Genomic DNA, 20,132 nt, shown 5'->3' on the forward strand with positions numbered 1-20,132 from the left:
CTTCCTCCCAATAGCAACACTTTTGACTTACCCTTGTAGTGCATTATTTCACATATATGAAATGTTCACAAGAGGTAAATCTCTAGAGACAAAGTGGTCAGTCATTGCCATGAGTTGGTGAGAGAGGTGGAAGAATGGAAAAATTACTGCTTAATAGATTCTTTGGAGGGGAATGTTGAAAATGTTTTTTTTACAAAATCATTTTTTAAAAAGTGAATGTTATGGTATGTGACTTGTCTCTCCAAAAAGCTGTAATTCATCTTTTTTTAAAAAAAAAAAAACTACATGCTAGGTTCTCATATTGCAAATATAAGGAAAACAACTAACTTTCCTTTTGGCACTTGCTCTTTATTTGGAAGAGGCAATTGCAAACAAATCATTAGAATGCAGTCTGATACACATGAAAGTGAGACATGTAAACCAGGTTCAGAACCCAGGACGTAATTAAGAACTATGTGGAGCACATAGGATATTTTTCTTTAAGATACATACATCTGAGTTGGATTTTGAAGGATGAATTCAAAGGGAGTGAGTGATTTCAGGTAGATAAAACACCAAAAACATGCCTCAAAGCACAGCAGTCTGAACAGGTATCAATTGTACCAGGCATGAAAAGACCACAGGGATGTGGGAGCAAAGGGCACATGAGAAGTGAGGCAAAGGAGAGTACACCTGAGCAGAAGGGGAGGAGTCCTCCAGAAGCAGTGTAGTTAGTTCCATCAGAGGGGTCGAAGTAGATGGATGAAATGATCAGAGTTATATTTCCACACTGTTTTCCTACTGTCCATGTAGACGTGAATGGGAGGGAGAAGAGACAGAGGTTCTTGGAGGCAGAGATAGTTAGGGAAGGTATTATTTTTGTCCTCCCTTCCATTTAGTTTCAGTTTATGCTGAAGAAATAATCTGTTTCCCTTTCTCTCGGGACTTCTCCTCCTACCCCTGAAGGAGGACTGTTTCATCAGTTTTCCAGTCTGAGAAATTGTTTGGACAGCAGTTTAATGCTTGTCAGTGATCAGTACGTTATCAGTGAGGAGTCAAGAGATAATGCAGTGGAGGAAAGTTACTGGCTTAAAGACAGAGGTAAATTGTTCATCTTGAGTTTGAGGTCACTCCAAACCATTCAGTTGATGTCTAAGAGGCATTTAAAGCTCAGACTTCCCTTGAGATTAAAATAGAGATTGTGGCTCTAGAAATCGGCTGACTAATCATCTGAATCTCATCTAGTGATCTGTACATTACATTATACAACATTTTGCCATAAACTGTAATTGCCATTTGAAGAGTCAGCAGTTCCCAAAGACATTTGCCTGCACTGCTTTATTGCTATCTTTCAAAGTAAGAAATAACATTTTCTTTGTTACGATATTGGGTTGTTTTTTTTAAAACCAGCATGCTGCTGTAGTTTGTTTTGTTTTCTCTGTGCCTGCAGGGACAAACTTGTTATGTCTAAGAGTAGATTACTGTCAAATTTTTATTTAACTACATGGCAATGGATTTCTTACAAAATCTGAAAAACAAAATCAGCTCATAACTGGCAAAACACCAGGCTGAAAAGTGCTTTATTGTTTTTTATTAGTTTGAGTAGATTTCCTTTTCCTCCCTTTTGGTTTTAATAACTGACTTTTAACTCTGTCATCATGGCTAGGGGATTTGCTTCTAAAGACCAGTTTTGCATTTTGCATTCTTTATTCCCAGCATTTCTCACCAATGGCAGTATCTTTTGTTTTCCAGAACCAATATTGAGAAATAGCAACAAAAAGAAGACAATAACTAGGTGTCAACTATATAATTTAGGAGAGGAATGTGTTTTTCTATTCTACACATTCCTTTTCATGTGGGAATGTTGACTTTGCTATTTTTCACATATACTTTATAATAGAAATGACCGTAGGTTTTGATCATTCCTCTTATTTAAAAACAATTACACTGCGGTTCCTTATTTATTAAACATTAAAATAGTTATTTAATATACTGACTCCCTTTACATGAATATCTGCCAAAATTTAGAAATGTTAAAGACAAAAGACTTTTTTAGCTTAGTTTTGCCACTAAGTAGCAAAGCTTTACTAACCCATTAAAAAAATTGTCTTCCCGCCACTCTTTATACTGCAGAATGCCAGTAATATCAGAAAAGTGAGTACGTTTTAAAATATAGATCTCCCAGAGTGGTATGGGCTCTGAGTACGTAACTGTTAATATACTTCTTGTAATTTGAGGATTCTCTGGTCTATTTTGGTAAAACACATACTTATTGCGCCTACATTTAAGGGGTGGATGGTGGTGGTGGTGTGCCATTGAGTTGGTTTCAATGCATAGCATCCCTGTACATGGTTTCCGAAGCTGTAAAGCCTCATCTTCCTCCTGCAAAGTGGCTGGTAGATCCAAACTGCTGTCCTTGCAATTAGCAGCCCAACTTGTAACCCACTACACTACCTAGGCTCCTTTTTAAGGGATTTGAGCGTCATGGTATTGGTAAATCTTCCATTTATTTGGGAAGCATTTTGTTATTTTAGGTATTTCTTACTACCTCTGTCTTGGACGTTTTATTCAACTATCCTAAAAATGGATACATTCACATTATAAAAATTAATAAAACAGGAAAAATATATAAATAATTAGAAGCATCTTACTGATACAGAAATTTTACATTTATCTCTAGTTTCTGTGACTACAAATCAGTGTCTTCTTAGGGGTCAGCTGATTCTTTCATTAAGCAGATATGTCCTAAATACCTGCTGGAATCTCTGAGTTCATAGTGATATCTATCTGTCTCAAAAATCTCAAAGGTAGTCAGTTTTGTTTCAAGCGGCCTACTCACCTTTCTATCTTTCAGCCTTCCAGGGCAGTGTGTCTCTTATAGTTTTCCAGTCATTGGAATTCATGTGCTTTCCTCTCATCTCAGTAGTTTTTCTCTTTTTCACTGTACTGTCACTTCATATGCCATTTGTTCTCTTAGGAGAAACTAGTCACAATTCTGTTATAAACATAGTGGACAAATGAACACATTTCATTGTATGGTGCGGTAGATTACTTAATATGATCCATCTAGCTATATATATTATAGTCTTTGTAACTTTCACCAAATGAGTGGGTTTGGCTAGGCAGATGAAGTGTTTGTGGTCTACCAAGGGGATTGGATAACCTGTTACTACTGTATATAAGGTGCATGGAACAGTTCTGGTGATGTTGTTCCTGTTGTCAAGTGCAGTTGAGTCAGTTCTTACTTATAGCAACCCTGCATAGAATATCCGAGGCTGTAAATCTTTGCAAGATCAGAAAGCTACATCTTTCTCACACCGTTGTGGTGGAGGGGCCATGCAAATAAGGTATATGAATCTCTAACAAGGAGATTCGTCAGGTTTGTTATCCCATAAGGCTTGAAACAGCCAATCTCAGAGTACAGAGGAAACCTCAAGACTGTCAGAAAAGAAGAGGCAGGAATGGAGTGCATCTTGTGGACCCAGCATCCCTGCCCTGATAACAACCTAGACTAAGGGCACAGAAAGAGAGGCGTAACACTGGACACTGAGGAGTGACAGTAGGTACAAGGTGGGTTTCCTGGTTTAGGGAGCAAGAAAGCCAAGTGCCTTTGGGCAAGAGGCTTGCTGGCTGGTGGAATAGAAAGCCTCTGGGCAGTTAAATCAGCCCAACTAAAAGAGCTTTGTAATACTTACCTGAAGGGTAAAAGGCCAGAAAGTGACCTGCCTATGTGCATGACTGAGAAGAGGTTGTCATGATCGAAAAACTACATCCTAAGTATTTCTAAAGCTGGATTGTTACTTATTTGCAATGCAGTGAATTATGTATTGTCTCTTGTAGCCACTGTCTTGTAAACTCCCACCAAATGACTTTTTTCCTTATGGGTCCTAGGAAAGATTGGGGGAGATGCTGGTGGATGATATGATTCAGTTGTGAGTGATTGTTAGCTGGGCGCTGGTGATGTGCCGTTGAGTCAGTTCCAACTCATAGCAACCCAGTATATGGTTTCTGAGACTGTAAAGAGTTCATTGTAATTGTAAATCTCTTCACATGGGTGTAAAATGAGTCATCTCAGAAGCAGGAAGGTGATCTTTGTATCATCAAGAAGAAGGAGGCAGGAGTGGAACATGTCCTTTGGGTCGTGAGATCCCTGCACATTGAACTGCCTCAACCCAGGGACAGAAGGCTGTGACACCAAAGGAATGGCAGCAGCAGAACCAAGAGCCAGAGCATGAGGTAGAGTGGGCTGCCTCCAGACACTTAATTAGGGGAATAGGTTTGCTGAGCACTTTGGGTGAAGGCTTATAGAGGTGTAGAGTGCCCAATGGACACTTATCAGCAGTACTAAAAGAGCTTTGTAACATTGCATGAACAGGACAGAGGCCAGGTCCAGGAGCATTTGGAGGGCGAGAGACAGACTTGCCTGCAGGCATGGCAGAGAAGCAGTTGTCCTTACCAAAATACCTGTATGCTGAACATTTTCTGATCCTAAATTGTAACCTCTTAGCTTCCTAATGTTGTTGTTGTTGTTGTTTAGTGCCGTCAAGTCAGTTCCAACCATAGCGACCCTGTATAGGGCTTTCAAGGAGCAGTTAGTGAGCTTGAACCACCGACCTTGCGGTTCAAACCGACTTTGCAGTCCAGCACATTAGCCCACAACATCACACCAGGACTCCTAACTTCCCTAATAGACCCCATAATTGTGAGCACCATCTTCTGTGAGTTCTGTGTGGCCATTGCAGCAGAGAAGTAGAGCGTGTAGTGGGAGGAACAACTGGTGTCAGAATTTGAAATAAAGATCAGAGGCTGGAGTAATGTCTGGCCACAGCCTCATTGGAATCAGCATTGGGCTGTTAATACAGATGATTACCTCTACCCTTCATGAAGTTCGAGGAGATCAGACACCACCATCAGGACATTTTTATATATGTCTACCCAGAAGGTGAAAGGAGCTCTGGTAGTGTAGTGGTTACAAATCAAGCTGCTAACCTCCGGGTCAGCAGTTCAAAACTACCAACTGTTCCACAGGAGAAAGATGAGGCTTTCTGCTCCTTTAAAGATTTACAGCCTCAGAAACTATGTACAGGGTCACTATGAGTCGGAACTGACTCCACGGCACACAACAACAACAACAACCAGAAGGTGAAGTCTTGGTGTAGCACTATAGGATAAGCACTGAACAGATAACCGCAAGGTCAGCTGTTCAAACCCTCCAGCTACTCCTTGGAAATCCTATACACGATCGCTATGAGTTGGAACTGACTCTATGGCACTTAACAACACCACCACCCAGAAGTTACTCACTGGTTCTGTTGGTATTGTTAACTTGTCAAAAATGATTGTTAGCAAGAAATAAAAGGGATTACCATTAAATATTTAGAGAATTTAGGTATCTGTTTCCCTTTAAAAGCCTTTTCACAGTCCATGTGTATATTTACATATGAATCCCTGGTGGTTATGTGCTGTGGAGTTGGTTCATAGCATCCTGTACAGAGTTTCCAAGGCTGTAAATCTTTACGGGAGCAGAAAGCCTCCTCTTTCTCCCGTGGAACAGCTGGTAGTTTCGAACTGTTGACCTTGCAGTTGGCAGCCCGATTCATAACCACTACACTACCAGGGCTCCTTTATGAATCCCTAAACCTATTTAAAATTAAGAAAACATTTACCGTTAAACTTTGTTGAGTTATAATAACTTTGAAAATATAGAACTGCTCCCAAGAAAAATGTATACATAATACAGACACCAATTTGCAGACAAATTTTAGTGGTTTCGCAGGCTCATTGAAAACCATCCTTCATTTGATTCATTTGATAGTCCCGTGAATCCTAAGTTAAGAACTCATACTCACTAACCCTTCTTGGTCCCATCCAACAGGTATAATTATCATTAGTCTGTGTCATATGATTTTCCTCCTTTTTTTATCAAAGTTGTACAGTGTCAAGGAATCCTCATCCACCACCTTCTGCCCAATACACAGAGGATGCCATCAGAAAAAAATAACTGATAATATTAATTGGGAAAGGGAAAGCCAGAGTGCACCTTGGAGGCCAAGATGGTTAAACTTTGTCTCTCATACTTTGGACATATTGTCAGGAGGGAACAGTCGCTGGAGAAGGATGTCATGCTGGGTAAGATGAAGGGTCAGAGAAAAAGAGGAAGACCCCCATTGAGATGGATCGGCCAGGTAGCATCATTGATGGACTCAAGTGTGGCAGCGGTAGTGAGGTTGGCCCAGGATCGGACATTGTTTCGTTCTGTTGTACATGGGGTCGCTGTGAGTTGGTTCCGACTTGATGGCACCTGACAATATTAATTGGAGTTCTCATTGATTACCTCAGACGGAATCTCTCCTTCTGTTAGGACTTAAAACTTTTGCCAGGCCCATGGTCTGGGCACTGTGTTTTAAAGTTCTCAACCTGTGACAACATTTACTATGGTCCAATTTAGCCATTATAATCCTGCCTGAAGTCATTGCTACTGATTAATCTTGCCTTCTCCTTTTAGTAAAATGATGCTTTTATTATATCCTTTGGTTGATGAAATTATTATAAAATGATTATCTTTCCACTCACTCACTCCTTTTCGGGTTTACATGCTAAAGTCTGAGTTATTACTGAAGTAGCATGTGTTTCAAAATAGTGCTTTTACCGACTAACCCTGTGTTCTTTGAGTAACCCCTCATAGTAGCAATGGTGTGTCTGCGTCAGTTTCTGATTATTAAATTGCTGCTAATCTTCACTCTCAGCAGCCTCTAGTATATCAATGATAATTTCTTAATACAAATTTTCTAAGCACATCATGACTTAAATAATACTAGAAATTCTTTAAAAATGTAATTAGTGTCACTAAATTGTAACATGAAAATCTTGAATTGGCAAATGATGTATTATATATGTTGGTACAATAATTTTTTAAAATTTAATTAAGGAGATCTACTGAAAAAATGATGGATTTACACAGGAATAAAATTGACTATATTTGTGGGGAGAAACTGTAGAAAATCTCAGTAGCCTCAGCCAAAACAAGGCTGGGAAAGACTATAGAACAGACCTTCAATTATACAAGTTCAGGCTGAAGCTGACAAAATTTAAAACAAGTCTATGAGACACAAAATATGACCTTAAACATATTCCACCTGAATTTAGAAATGATCTCAAGAATGGATTTGATGCATTACACACTATTGATTGAAGATGAGAAGATTTGTGGAATGACATCAAGAATGTCATACAGAAAGAAAGCAAAAGGTCATTAAAAAGACAGGAAATAAAGAAAAGATCAAAATGGATGTCTGTAGACGCTCTGAAACTTGCTCTTGAGTGTAGAAAAGCTTTTGGAAAAAAATGAAGAAGTAAAAGAGTCAAACAGAAAATTTCAAACGGCAGCTCTAAAAGACAAAATATACTAAATAATATATTAATAGACTTGTGTAATAGAAATAAAAAAACATAAAAATCTATTGATTTGTATTTAAGTTATATTTTTGCCTATTATTATTAATAATATATTCATATACATTAAAATAAAGTATTATAATGAAATGTGCAAAGACCTGGAATCAGAAAACCAAAAGGGAAGAACACACTCAATATTTTTCAAGCTGAAAGATTTAAAACAAATTTCAAGCCTCAACTTGCAATATTAAAAGATTCTATGGACAGAATATTGAATGATATAGAAACATCAAAAGAAGATGGAAGGAATACAGAGTCACTTCACCAAAAAGAATTGGTCGATGCTCAGTCATTCAAGATGTGCCATATGACCAAAAACCAATTGTACTGAAGAAAGAGCTATAAGCAGCACAGAAAGCATTTGTGAAAAACAAGCCTCCAGGAATGGATAGAATTAATGACTACAAATTGAAATTTTTCAACAGATTCATGCAGCATTGGAGGCACTCACTTATCTATGCCAGAAAATTTGGAAGATAGATAGATACCTGGCCAACCAATTGGAAAGCATACATATTTGTGTCCATTCCAAAGAGAGGTGAACAAATGGAATATGGAAATCATCAAACAATACCACTAATATCACATTGCAAGTAAATTGTTTGCTGAAGATAATTTACAATATATCAACAAGGAGCTGCCAGAAGTCCAAGCAAATTCTGAAGACAACGTGGATCTAGGAATGTCATTCCTGATGTCAGGTGGATCTTGGCTGAAAACTGAATACTAGAAAGATGTTTACCTGTACTTTATTGGCTATGCAGACTTTGAACTGTGTATCATGACAAACTATGGATAGCATTTCAAAGAAAAGATAGTCCAGAACATTTGTGTTCTTGTGGAAACTGTATATAGACCAAGAGACAATTGTAAGACGAGTACAAGGGGCTTAAATCAGAAAAGGTGTACACCAGGTTGTATTCTTTCACCACATTTATTTAGTCTGTATGCTGAGCAAATAATACAAGAAGCTGGATTATGTGAAGAAGAACGTGGCATCAGGATTGGAGGAAGACTCAATCACCTGCAGATGATACAACCTTGCTTGCTGGAAGGAAGAGTACATAAAATACTTACTAATGAAGATCAAAAACCACAGCCTTCCATTTTTTTTCAGTGTGAAAAAACAAAAATCATCACCACTGGAACTATAAATAGTGTTATGATAAACCAAGAAAAGGTTGAAGTTGTCAAAGTCTTCATTTTGCTTAGATACACAGTCAATGCTCATGGAAGTAGCAGTGAAGAAATCAAACAACATAGTGCATTAGGCAAATCTGCTGCACAGACCTCTTTAAAGGGTTCAAGAGCAAAGGTATCCATTTTTCTTTTTTACCTTATTCCAACTTTATTTCTCTTCTGCTTTTTCGATTTCTCAGTACATACAGCATAGTACTGCATTAGGCCAGTATACAAAAGCATCAGTTTCACTTCCCAACTCTGTTAAATGTTCTAGTGAAGATACACAAGGATAGTGGTCTTTTAACATATCTGGTAATTTAGAAGTCTTATCCTGAAGATGCCAAGAACGTCTCACTGGTGTTAGAAACTTCATCTTTTTAAATATAGAATTTGTTTCTTCAAACTGAATCTTCTTTTTAGCACTTTGTAAGTATGGCGTAGGAGATACGTTAAATTTAATCAAGCAACTCTCCCTGATTCTTTATCAGGAGTTTTAACATCATTAGCTGGGTCTGGTTTTTTGTCTTCTTGCTCTTTATCACAATCATGAAGTACTGCACTTCCATGAATATTTTCCATTTCCAGTTTTCCTGGAACATTGAAGATGTTCCTAGATGAACACCTAGGTCTTCAATGTTGACTGCTTGGATTTGTTGCATAGTTGTACAAGCACCCTCAATGTTTTCTCCAAAATTAATTTTTTCTTGACACTTTCTGGTTAAAATATCTGCAATTGCATGTTGCATCTCTTTAATAGGCTGTGTCCCTGCCAGGATGGCCTTATCATAGATGGCAATAATATTTTCAATAGGACTTGTGATAGGTTCAAGATGTATAAGGCACACTCAATACCTAACAAGTTCTGTGACATCTGGAGTATTTGTAATCATGTCATTCAGTGTGACCAGTATTTCCTCTTTGGCGCATCCCGCATTCATCAGGTTCTGGCACTCAGAAAATGTCTTCTTTACTTTTTCATAAATAATCTTTGTTCATCTTCTTCTGCCATGGTGGTCCAGAAGGACCCGACTGGGTTTCCATTGTGTCCTTCCAGCTCAGGCTTGGTAACTACTGACCTAGGAAGCCTTTTCAGCACTCTCCCTTTGTCAGCTTTCCAGTCCATCAGATGAGCTTTTCTCTGTTCCGCAGTCTCTTTGGGATGAGCAGATTTATTGTTGACATATGTCTTTGCTGCTATAGGATGTCTTCTCTGGTTGGTGGTTTTTGATTTTTCTGCAAAGGTATCAGTTTGAGGACGAAGGTGTACCTGACCCAAGCCATGGTATTTTCAGTCACCTCATATACTTGTGAAAGTTGGACAGTGAATAAGAAAGACCATATAAGAATTGATGTATTTCCATTACGGTGTTGGTTAAGAATATTACAAGTATCATGGACTTCCAGAAGAACAAACAAATCTGTGTTGGAAGAAGTACAGCTAAAATGCTCCTTAGAAGCCAGGATCCTGAGAGTGTCTCTCACACATATCAGGAGGAACCAGTCTCTGGAGGATGACATCGTGCTTGGCAAAGTGGAGGGTCATTGAAAAAGAGGAAGACTCCCAGCAAGATAGATTGACCCAGTGGTAGCAGCAGTGGCTCAAATGTCAGGATGTAAGGATAGCAAGGACCTGGGCAGTGTTTCATTCTGATATGCATAGTGTCGCTATATGTTGGAATCAACTCGATGGCACCTAACAACTACAACTAAAAATGGTCATTGAAGACCCTGGGAATTCTAACTTTTGAACAATTTCTATGGGTTTTTTTTTTTGTTGTTGTTGGAAGGATTACTTTTAATTTTAAGACAGTTTTGTTTTAAGTTTTTGATGGGGAAGTAGAAAAATTAAAAGGTCTTTAGTGAGAAATTAAAAGGTCTTTAGCGAGAAATTAAAAAGACCTACATCTTTAAGATGTAGAATGGAACAAAAGATTCTGATATTATTTCATCATTCAGTATATATGTTGTCCTCGTGGTAGGATCAGCACTGGATTGCGAGCCACGTGGTTGGTGGTTCAAATGCACCAGCTGCTCCTTGGAAACCCTATAACAGGTAACTATGAGTTGGAACTGACTTGATTTGAGTGGAAACCCTATATAGGGGTTTCGAGGAGTTGGTGGTGGGTTTGGATTGCCAACCTTTCAGTGAGCAGTCCAGTGCTTATCCTACAGTGCTGCACTCCAGTATTGTGTATTTCATGTATATGGCTATACAGAGTTCAGTTTGGTTTTATGTTTTTATTTGATACTCTTGAAAAGAGTCTTTAAAAGTATATGTAAAGATAATTTTTTTAAAACATGTTGTTGTTTAGTGCCATTGAATTGGTTCTAACTCATAGTGACCCTGTATAGCATTTCCAAGGAGCAGCTGGTGAACTTGAACTGCTGGTTCAAACTGACCTTGCAGTCCAGCACATTAACCCACAGCACTAAAGCAATACTGGATAGAAAACAATTTAAGAGGGCAGGTTATACACTAACCTGAAAACAAGCAGATTAAGTAAAAGAGAAATTCTAATTACCTTTCTGAACAACTCCCAGATCACTGGTGGCCAGCATTATATCAGTCAGAAATGACTGGGGCTGAAAGGGATCCCCCAACAAAATAGTCACCAATGATGCTACAGTGAGGTCTCCCACATGGAACCTCCACTAGCTCTTTAGTGTCTTATTCTTAAATGTGAATGGACAGTGGAAGTCTGCCAGACACTGAGGAGAACCTCTATTATGAAAAAGCGTGGAAAGCATAGCCCAAAGCAAAGCTGTAAACTGAGAAAGTGATACAAAAGAAATAGAAACAATGTAATAGCTGGAGAAAACACTAATGAACAAAAAACTCCCGTTAATATCCACAGAGAACTAAAAGCAGATGTTATACCCATAACCAGGGAAAGGGGAACATTAAAGGATAAGGGGAACGCTTCTAGAAATTAAAACTGTAATACCAGAAATTAACAATTTATTAAAGACAGAATGGAAGATAAGGTTGAGGAAATCACCCAGAAATTAGAACAAATAAATAGAAATTGTGAGGAAACTGAAAGGATCAGTTCACAAGTTCTGACCTTGCCTAATAGTTCTAGAAGGAAAGGACAGAGAAAGCAGAATAAAAATAACAGATGACAAATTTCAGAATGGTAAAACATGAGTTTTCATGATTGAAGGTATCCATTGAACACCTACCATAATAGATGGAAAACCAAAACATGCACAGAAGCCATTACTCTCCTGATTTTTTACCTTTGTTACTGTTACTTTTTTGGGAATATGTCTTCCTCACGCCCCCCCCCCCATTAATGTTCTTCTTCTGTTTTCTCATTGACTTTCATCTTTTTTATTTCCTCTACCCTCTGTGTGGACTCCTGGTGGGATGCTGTAGGATCAGCACTGGACTGTGAACTACAAGGTCAGCAATTCAAACCTACCAGCTGCTTCTTGGAAACCCTATGCAAGGTCACTAGGAGTTAGAACCAACTAGATGATGGTCCTTAACAACAGCAACCCTGAAACTGCTATCTTATTAGCCTTCAGACATGCCCAAAAGTGAACTTATTTCCTAATCTCTTCTCCTTTGGCCTTCTGAGACTTTTCATTTTCCTTTATTCCTGTATAACATGTGGCATCAGCCATCTTTCCGGTGGGACACTACTCAGCTGGATTTGATAATCCATTGCAATGTCCACAGAGAATATATTGGCAGTTGCAGGGCTTTCTTTATTAGGGAAGTTAACAGGTTACAATGCAGTTCTTCCAGTCAGGGCAGCTTCTCCTCCACTGTGCCCACAGGCAGGCCTCTCTCTGGTCCTCAGCCCATTGGCCTGGTCTCTGCCTTGCTTAGCAATGTTACAAAGTTCTTTTAGGGTTGCTAATAAATGCCCACAGGGTATAACATTTCACTATAAGCCTTAGTTTGAAGACACTCAGCTCTGGCTCTGTAGGTCAGCAAGCCTAGCTCCCCCAATTAAGCACCAGGAGGCACCCCACTCTGCATGCAAGCTTTACTTGCTCTGTGAGTTGGGAAGCCCACTGCTCTGGTTCTTGGTTCTGCTGATGCTGCTTCTCTGCCACTCCTCAGCTGTCACACTTTCTGAGTTGAGGAGGTTTAATGCACAGGGATCTCAGGGTCCATTCCTGGTTCTTTAACAGTAGTGAGATTCCCACTCCTGTTCTGAGATGGCTCATTTTATATCCTTGTTAGAGTTCCAAGTTTTTACAATCACCGCTCTGTTAACCACTCACAACGGAATCATCTTCTCCCACCTTCTGTTACTCAAACCCATCAGGACCAAAAAACATGTTTGGTGGGAAGGTACAAAGGCTGGGTAGAATAGCCATTTGAAGCAATTCACTGCACTTTAATTCCCTCTTGTAGTTTCTGAGAATATCATCATCTCTACAATGTTGTTGTTGTTAAGTGCCGTAGAGTTGGTTTCAACTCATAACAACCCTTTGTAGGGTTTCTGAGGAGCAGCTGTTGAGTTTGAACTGCCGACTTTGCAGTTCAGACCAACTTTGAAGTTGAGTGCTTATCCTATGGTGTCACACCAGGTAGAAATTTAAGAGTTTGAGTATCACTCTGGACCCCTTCATCTTCCTCACCCCTAAATCACCCCTAAAATTCAATCATTATGTGTATCAGATCTGCTTGGTGTGATAGGCCCTTTGCATCCTGAATTCCCAGACAAACATTCTGTTTCTTTCTTCATCATATATTAAGGGATGACCAAGGATCTTTTGAGGAGAAAATCTGTATCATGAATATGGTGATCCAAAACAATAAATGAATGCAAAAATTGATGAAAATAAGTTTTTTTAAGCTTTTAATTCATATCTTTAGATTTGATATGATATTACAAACATAAATAAGATCAAAATATGTCCCCCCTCCCCCCAAAAATAATATTAAAATCCTAACACCTGGTGTCTGTGAATGTGATCTTATTTGGAAACAGGGTCCATGCAGATGTAATTCATTAACATGAAATTATGAAGTAGTTGTTGTTGTTGTTAAGTGCCGTCATTTTGATTCCGACTCATATCGACTCTGTATGGGGTTTCCAAGGAATAGCTGGTGGGTTTGAACTGCTGTTGTGTTTTGCAGTCCAGTGCTGATCCTACAGCACCACCAGGGTGAGCACTAAATATGACTGGTGTTCTTATAAGAAAAGGAGAAGAGACACAGATAGACTCTCAGGAGGAAAGATCATGTGTAACAGAACACAGATATGGGAGTTATGCTGCCACAAGCCAAGAAATGCCAGACACTTACTAGAAGCGAAAAGATGCAAAGACAGATTTCTTTCCAGAGACTTCAGAGAAAGCATGGGCCTGCAAACTCCCTTTCTTGTAGTTTTTAAATATGGAATAGAACTTTTTCCAAATACTTAATTCTTAGCTTCTTTGATATCTTTCTTTACTAATTTCCTTTTTTCTTCCTCACCCTGTCCTTAGAATCCCCTTTATGTATTGTTTTTAAAATCATATTTCATGGTATCTTAGCTTTTTAGTGCTTTTCTAACAGAAATATCACAAGTGGGTGGCTTCAATGAATAGAAAGTAATTGTCTCTGTTTAGGAGGTTAGATGTCTGAATTCAGAGTGCCGGCTCTAGTGGAAGACTCTCTCTGTTCCTGTTTTTCTCTTTTGGATTCTTGCCCTTGGAATCTAGCCACTATGTTTTATGGAAGCCCAGACCACATGGAGAGGCCTCATGTGGGTATCTCAGTTGACAGACCCAGACAGAGTCCCATGTGATATCCATCATCAAGTGCTGTACATAGGAGAGAACAAATCTTCAGATGATTCCAACCCCAAACTTCAAGTCTTCTGGTTGAGTAAAATTTGCTAGCAAATACTAAAAAATTCTATCAACTGTCTAGTTGAACCATGCTGACTTTACCAAAGAGGTAAATGTGAGTCCTTGCATAAATAAAAATGACTGGGTTTTGCCCTCATTCTTAATCAGTAGTTTCACTTGGCAGACAATTCTCCTAAAATTCTTTAAGGTATCCCTTTATTTCTTCCAACACCAATGATACCAAAGAGAAGACTGATGACAGTTTTTGTTTCTTCTTTTTAGAAGCGTTCTGGACCTTCATTTTATGTCTGGTATTGTAAAATTTCACACTGATCTCTATTTCCATATCCATATTATCTACTTCTCATCTGTAGTTCATGAGGAATCTATACATAGATGAAGAGGGGATACTGCATATTCAGGAAAAAAAGAAGACCATCAGTGCAATGGATTGTGTCAGTACACAGTAGCTACAACAATGGACTCAAGCAACCACCATTGTGAGGATGGTGCAGGACTGGGTAGTATCTATTATGAGTTGGAACTGATTTGATGGCACCTAAAACAAGGAGCTCTGGTAGCGTAGTGGTTACGAATTGGGCTGTGAACTGTAAGGTCAGCAGTTCGAAACTACCAGCTGTTCCACTGGAGAAAGATGAGGCTTTCTGCTCCCTTAAAGATTTACAGCCTCGGAAACCTTGTACAGGGTCACTATGAGTTGGAACCGACTCCACGGCACATAACAACAGCAACACCAATAGCAACAGGTGTATAAAATGTTTCTTGATACTATGTAGTATTTTGCTACTATTATTTACAGTATTGGAGAGCACAGTGGCTCTATAGTAAAAACATTGGACTGTGAACCACAAGGTCAGCAGTTCAAGCCTATCAGCTGTTCCATGGGAGAAAGATGATGAGGCTTTCTGCTTCTGCAAAGAGTCACAGCATTGGAAATCCTATGCTGGGTCAACTATGAGTCAGAACTAACTCAATGGCACTTAACAACAGCAACAACAGCTTATAGAATGCATTTTAGTTATCTATTGCTACATAGCAATTTGCCCCAAACTTAGAGCTTTAAAAGAATAGTCATGCCACTTCTTCACCACGTCTTCACAGTTATCATGGGAAAGAATTCAACCAAGGAACAAACTCATCTTTGCTCAACCAGACTTGAAGATTGGGGCTGGAATAATGTAAAAGCTGGTTCACTCATGTGTCCAGCAACTGGCCTCTGGACACCCACATGTGGCCTCTCCATGTAGTCTGGGCTAACCCACAGCATGGTAACTAGGTTCCAAGGTCAAGAATTCCAAGAGAGAGAAAGGGAAAGTGGGACAAAGTACCTGACCAACTAGAAGTCTTGTTACTTTTAACTTATTCTCACGTCACACAACATCATTTGTGAGTTAATATCGCATTGTAAGAGCCTGTGAGACAGGATAAAAATTTGTATGGCTACCTTTGGAAATGTAATTTGACACAATATGTGTTCAACATGCTACCAAATTCAGCTTACAGCAAAACTTCTATGAAGTTAACTTCTGTCATTTACCTAACCTGGTAGCTAATCAATTGTGATAGATATCCTATTTTCTCTAATTATAAGGTTGAGATTTACACATTGACAAGTAAATGAAAGACTTGAGACAATTATGTTAGAAAAAGGAATTTTTTTTTTTTTTAAACAAGATAATTATTAACATGTGTTTGTTACTACTCTGAAAGTGATCACAGAAGGAAGTCCTGGATAGGGCGGGAGAAAAATATGGAACAAAACTCAAAATCATAAAAAGAAAAAAAGACCAGGTTTATTGGTCTGATGGAGTCCTGGTGTACTGCTGTAGGATAAAGCACTGGACCACGAGATAGGTTTCAACCAAAAGGTCGGAGGTTCAAACTCACCACCCACTCCTTGGCAGTGTTGCTAGGAGTCAGAACCAACTGGTAGCACTTAACAGCAGTTGGTGGGTTCCTGGGACTATGGCCCTGAGTCACCCTTCAAGCCTATGTATCATTTATGGCAGAGTGTGGTTGCTCTGTAGGATAACCTCTGGACTGTGAACGACAAGGTCGGTGGTTTGAACCCACTATTGTCAGCTCCATGGGAGGTAGATGAGGGTTTCTGTTCCCCAAAAGAATCACAGCCTTAGAAACCCTATATTGGATCATTGAGTCAGAACCAATTTGACAGCATATAACAGCAACAACATATAACTTATAGATAAACAATGAGACCAGATAAGCATGTGCTCCTTAGAACAGACAACCAAATGAAATCAAAAAGAATAAAGCTCAGAAGCCACAAATGGACAGGAAAGAAGGACAAAGGGAAATGGTAAGCACAGGGAGGAATTGGGAAGAATGCTTTAACATTGTGGAGATTGGAATCAATGTCACAAAACAAAACTGTTAAATGGAAAACTTATTTGCTTTGTAAACTTTCACCCAAATTGCAGTAGAAAGTCAAAGCAAAACAAAACAAAAGAATGTGTCAATTAAAGAAGCTATTTTAATTAAAAACTTTAATGAACAGTATTGTAGTGCTTAAGTTTAAGCTTGTCGGCTAACTGAAAGTCTGCAGTTTGAACCCACAGCCACTCCACTGTAGAAAGATGTGGCAGTCTGCTTCCATAAAGATTTGCAGATTCGAAACCTAATAAGGCAGTTCCACTCTGACCTGTAGGGTTGCTATGAGTACAAATCAACTTCACAGCAGTCAATTTAGTTTGATTTTATGTACATAATGTTTATAAAGCAAAATCTGCAAAAACTAGAACCTGTGTAAGGCAGAAACCTGTCAGACAAGGAAAACTCAAGTATTTTCCACTAGTAGAGAGTGACAGAAAGTGGTAAGACTGCAGCTTGTTAAAGGTGGAAAACTTGCGAGACCTAGAAAAACAAGGCAGTTCGCTTCCATTCTGGCTCTCACAGGTGGTTTGATTTCTAGGGTCTTGATTGATGTGCACATTCTAAAACACTGACCTATTTCTAGGTCTATGCCCATATCATCTACTTCTGTCCCAGATATGCATCCACAGCAGATAGTTTATAAGTCATGTGTACTAGCCAAGGTACCTAATGTCTCAAAAGCTTCAGTTTCTTCATCTAAAACATGGGTATGAAACAGCACTACTTTACAAAGCTGGTATGAGGATTAAATTAGTTGATATATGTAAAGTGCTTGGTATATTCCATTGCCACCAAGTCGATTCTGACTCATTGTGGCCCTCTGTAGGGTTTTAAGACTGTAAATCTTTATGGAAGCAGGCAGCCTCATCTTTCTCCCATGGAGAGGTTGGTGGGTTTAAACCACTGACCTTGCAGTTAACAGTTCAGTGCTGATACCACAGTGCCACTGGGGCTTCTTGCTAAACATAAAGTAAGTGATAAGGAAAAGAGTCTATGGGTATGTTAATGGTATTTTGTAAATATATATATTTGAAGAGTTATGACATTGAATTCATTTCCAAAAGGATATTTAAAGGATAAAGGAATGTGGTTAATGAATATATTTTGTTAAGCTGTTTCATTTTGGAGAAACGTATTAGATTGCTGCTTGATTTGATGACTGTTTGCTTTTTCTAGTTTGAAAAAGAAAAACAGCATGATATCCGATCATTCTTTTTACCAAAACTGAAGAAAAGACAGTCGGTGACCTCCTGTGTTGAATCAAGACTTCTCCAGGAGAAAAGTAGTGAAGAGGCATCAGGCTCTACAAAACTAGCTTCAAGGGATAGCATTGGAAATGAAAGTGATATTGAACCAGAAGCAAAAAGATTGAAATTGGTTGCTGACCAGGACTGCCTCAGTCCCCCCGAGGAGAAACCCTTCTGGCGGAGGCAAACCAAAGCTCCACTCACTGAAGGTGCCCCTGAGGCCACCCCATCCCTTCCTGGAAAGGGCTGGCAGTGTGGTTTCTGTACCTATATCAATAATTCAGCATTACCTTATTGTGAAATGTGTGAGAATCCTCCAGGCGGTACTGGTGAGTATACATGGGTGGCCCTGGCAGTGGGGTCTTCACGTCACCTGACATTTGTAGAGAATTACTACAGTTTTCAAAAATTAGTATGACTTGAGCTTTTAGGCTGGAGGAAGAACTTCACATAGTGAAGACTGAATTTATCTCCTTTTGGAATGTGAAAAGCTCCCTGTTCTGTCAGGAATGCGTATCCCCAAACGTCTGTGGCATATCATTAATTTGGCACAAATGGACATTTCTGATGAATGTCAGCAGGATGTGAATTCAGTGGGTGAGAATAGAAGCACTGTTGCTATGGCAACAAATATGCCTTCTAGTCATAGACCTGCTGTTTTCTTTCCTCTAGATATTACTGGGTTTTCTAAAAAAATTAAGCGTTTTTGTTTTGTTTTGTTTTTTACCGTTTAAGTAGCGTGACAACCCATTGTAGTTTCTTTGTCAGGTAAGTATACATTGTGCTTTGTCTTTTTTTATGACAAATCATAAAAATTCCTCTATAGATCTTTTAACAACATGGCTTCTAACTGGTTAGGACTGGTTAAGTCACGGTTGATGAAGTGAAACTGGAATTTTTTGAAAGTGAAATTTTTTTAAAAATTTGTGTGTAGTGGAACAATAATAACGGAATCAGAAAACATTACAGTGGAAGCCCAGCAACGGGAGACTGGAAAGAGGCATAGTGAGTCCTTCCAGGAGGCTGATGGAGAAGATTGGATTATTGCCTGGATTGTGTGAAGAGCAGTGCAGTTAGTGGTCACCTATGAGCAGGGCACCACTGTTTCTGACTCTGCCGATCAAGTGTTTTGGTTACTAAGCAACACACACACACTGTCCTTGTTTTCTAAGAGAGAGATTAATTTTTTAGCAGAGCATCAAGCTGTAATTTTACTTGTTCTGGTTTTTTTTCCAGTTCATCAAAATTGTACATCATCTGATCCATCCTGGTTTCACTTTGTCCACTATAACTGACCCTGGAAAACTACTTTGAAGTCCTGTTTAAGAACCAGTTTGAGATGTTTCATGAATTTATTCTTCCCTAAAACTGCTATTTTAAAAATAGAAATCAAATTTTGGGATGGTATGTTTTTAAAGCCTGATATGTCATTTTCTGGTGTTTAGTTTCTGAAATGATTATTAATGCTTACTGTTGTAGCTGTGTGCCATTGAGTCAGTTCCAAGTCATAGCAACCCTATATAGAGTTTACAAGGAGCGGCTGGTGAATTTGAACCACTGACCTTGTGGTTCAAACTGACCTTGCAGTCCAGTGCTTTATCTCACAGTGCCACCTATTAATAATTATTCATAGGTTAATATAATTATAAATCATATAATAATTATTAATAGATTTAATATTACTTTGATTCCAGTTTTATAGAGTGTTTCTATGGTAATGAAACATGTGAAGTTGATAGTTTTGGGAACTGGAAGTACTATTTTATATTCTCAGTTATAGTAATTGTACATGCCTGGTTTTTAATCAGACTTGAATTCTCCATGTTGTTGTTGTTGTTGTTAAGTGCGGTTGAGTCGGGTTCCAACCCATAGTGACCCTGTATAGGGTTTCCAAGGAGCAGCTGGTGAACTTGATCTTCAGACTTCCTGGTTCAAAGTAAACTTTGCAGTTCAGTGCATTAACCAACAGCACCACACCAGGACTCTTGAATTCTCCCTAGTGTTGACATTAACAAAAGACTGCACTAAGATACAAGTTCTGATATTGCATTCTGGCCT

At 38.9% G+C, this 20,132-nt stretch overlaps 1 protein-coding gene and 1 pseudogene across 1 annotated transcript in view; one reads left to right on the top strand and one right to left on the bottom strand.

The window, feature by feature from the left end:
- The window catches only part of ZRANB3 (zinc finger, RAN-binding domain containing 3), a 226,722-nt gene that overhangs the window by 174,672 nt on the left and 31,918 nt on the right, over window positions 1-20,132 (top strand). The window contains exon 12 of the mRNA XM_006834600.1: window positions 18,004-18,403. Coding sequence (XP_006834663.1) covers window positions 18,004-18,403 — 400 coding nt within the window. The remainder of the gene's footprint in view (window positions 1-18,003; window positions 18,404-20,132) is intronic.
- LOC102836768 lies at window positions 8,810-11,175 on the bottom strand (annotated as a pseudogene).

Source organism: Chrysochloris asiatica, unplaced genomic scaffold (assembly GCF_000296735.1).
Source record: "Chrysochloris asiatica unplaced genomic scaffold, ChrAsi1.0 scaffold00012, whole genome shotgun sequence".
NCBI classification, from domain to species: domain Eukaryota; kingdom Metazoa; phylum Chordata; class Mammalia; order Afrosoricida; family Chrysochloridae; genus Chrysochloris; species Chrysochloris asiatica.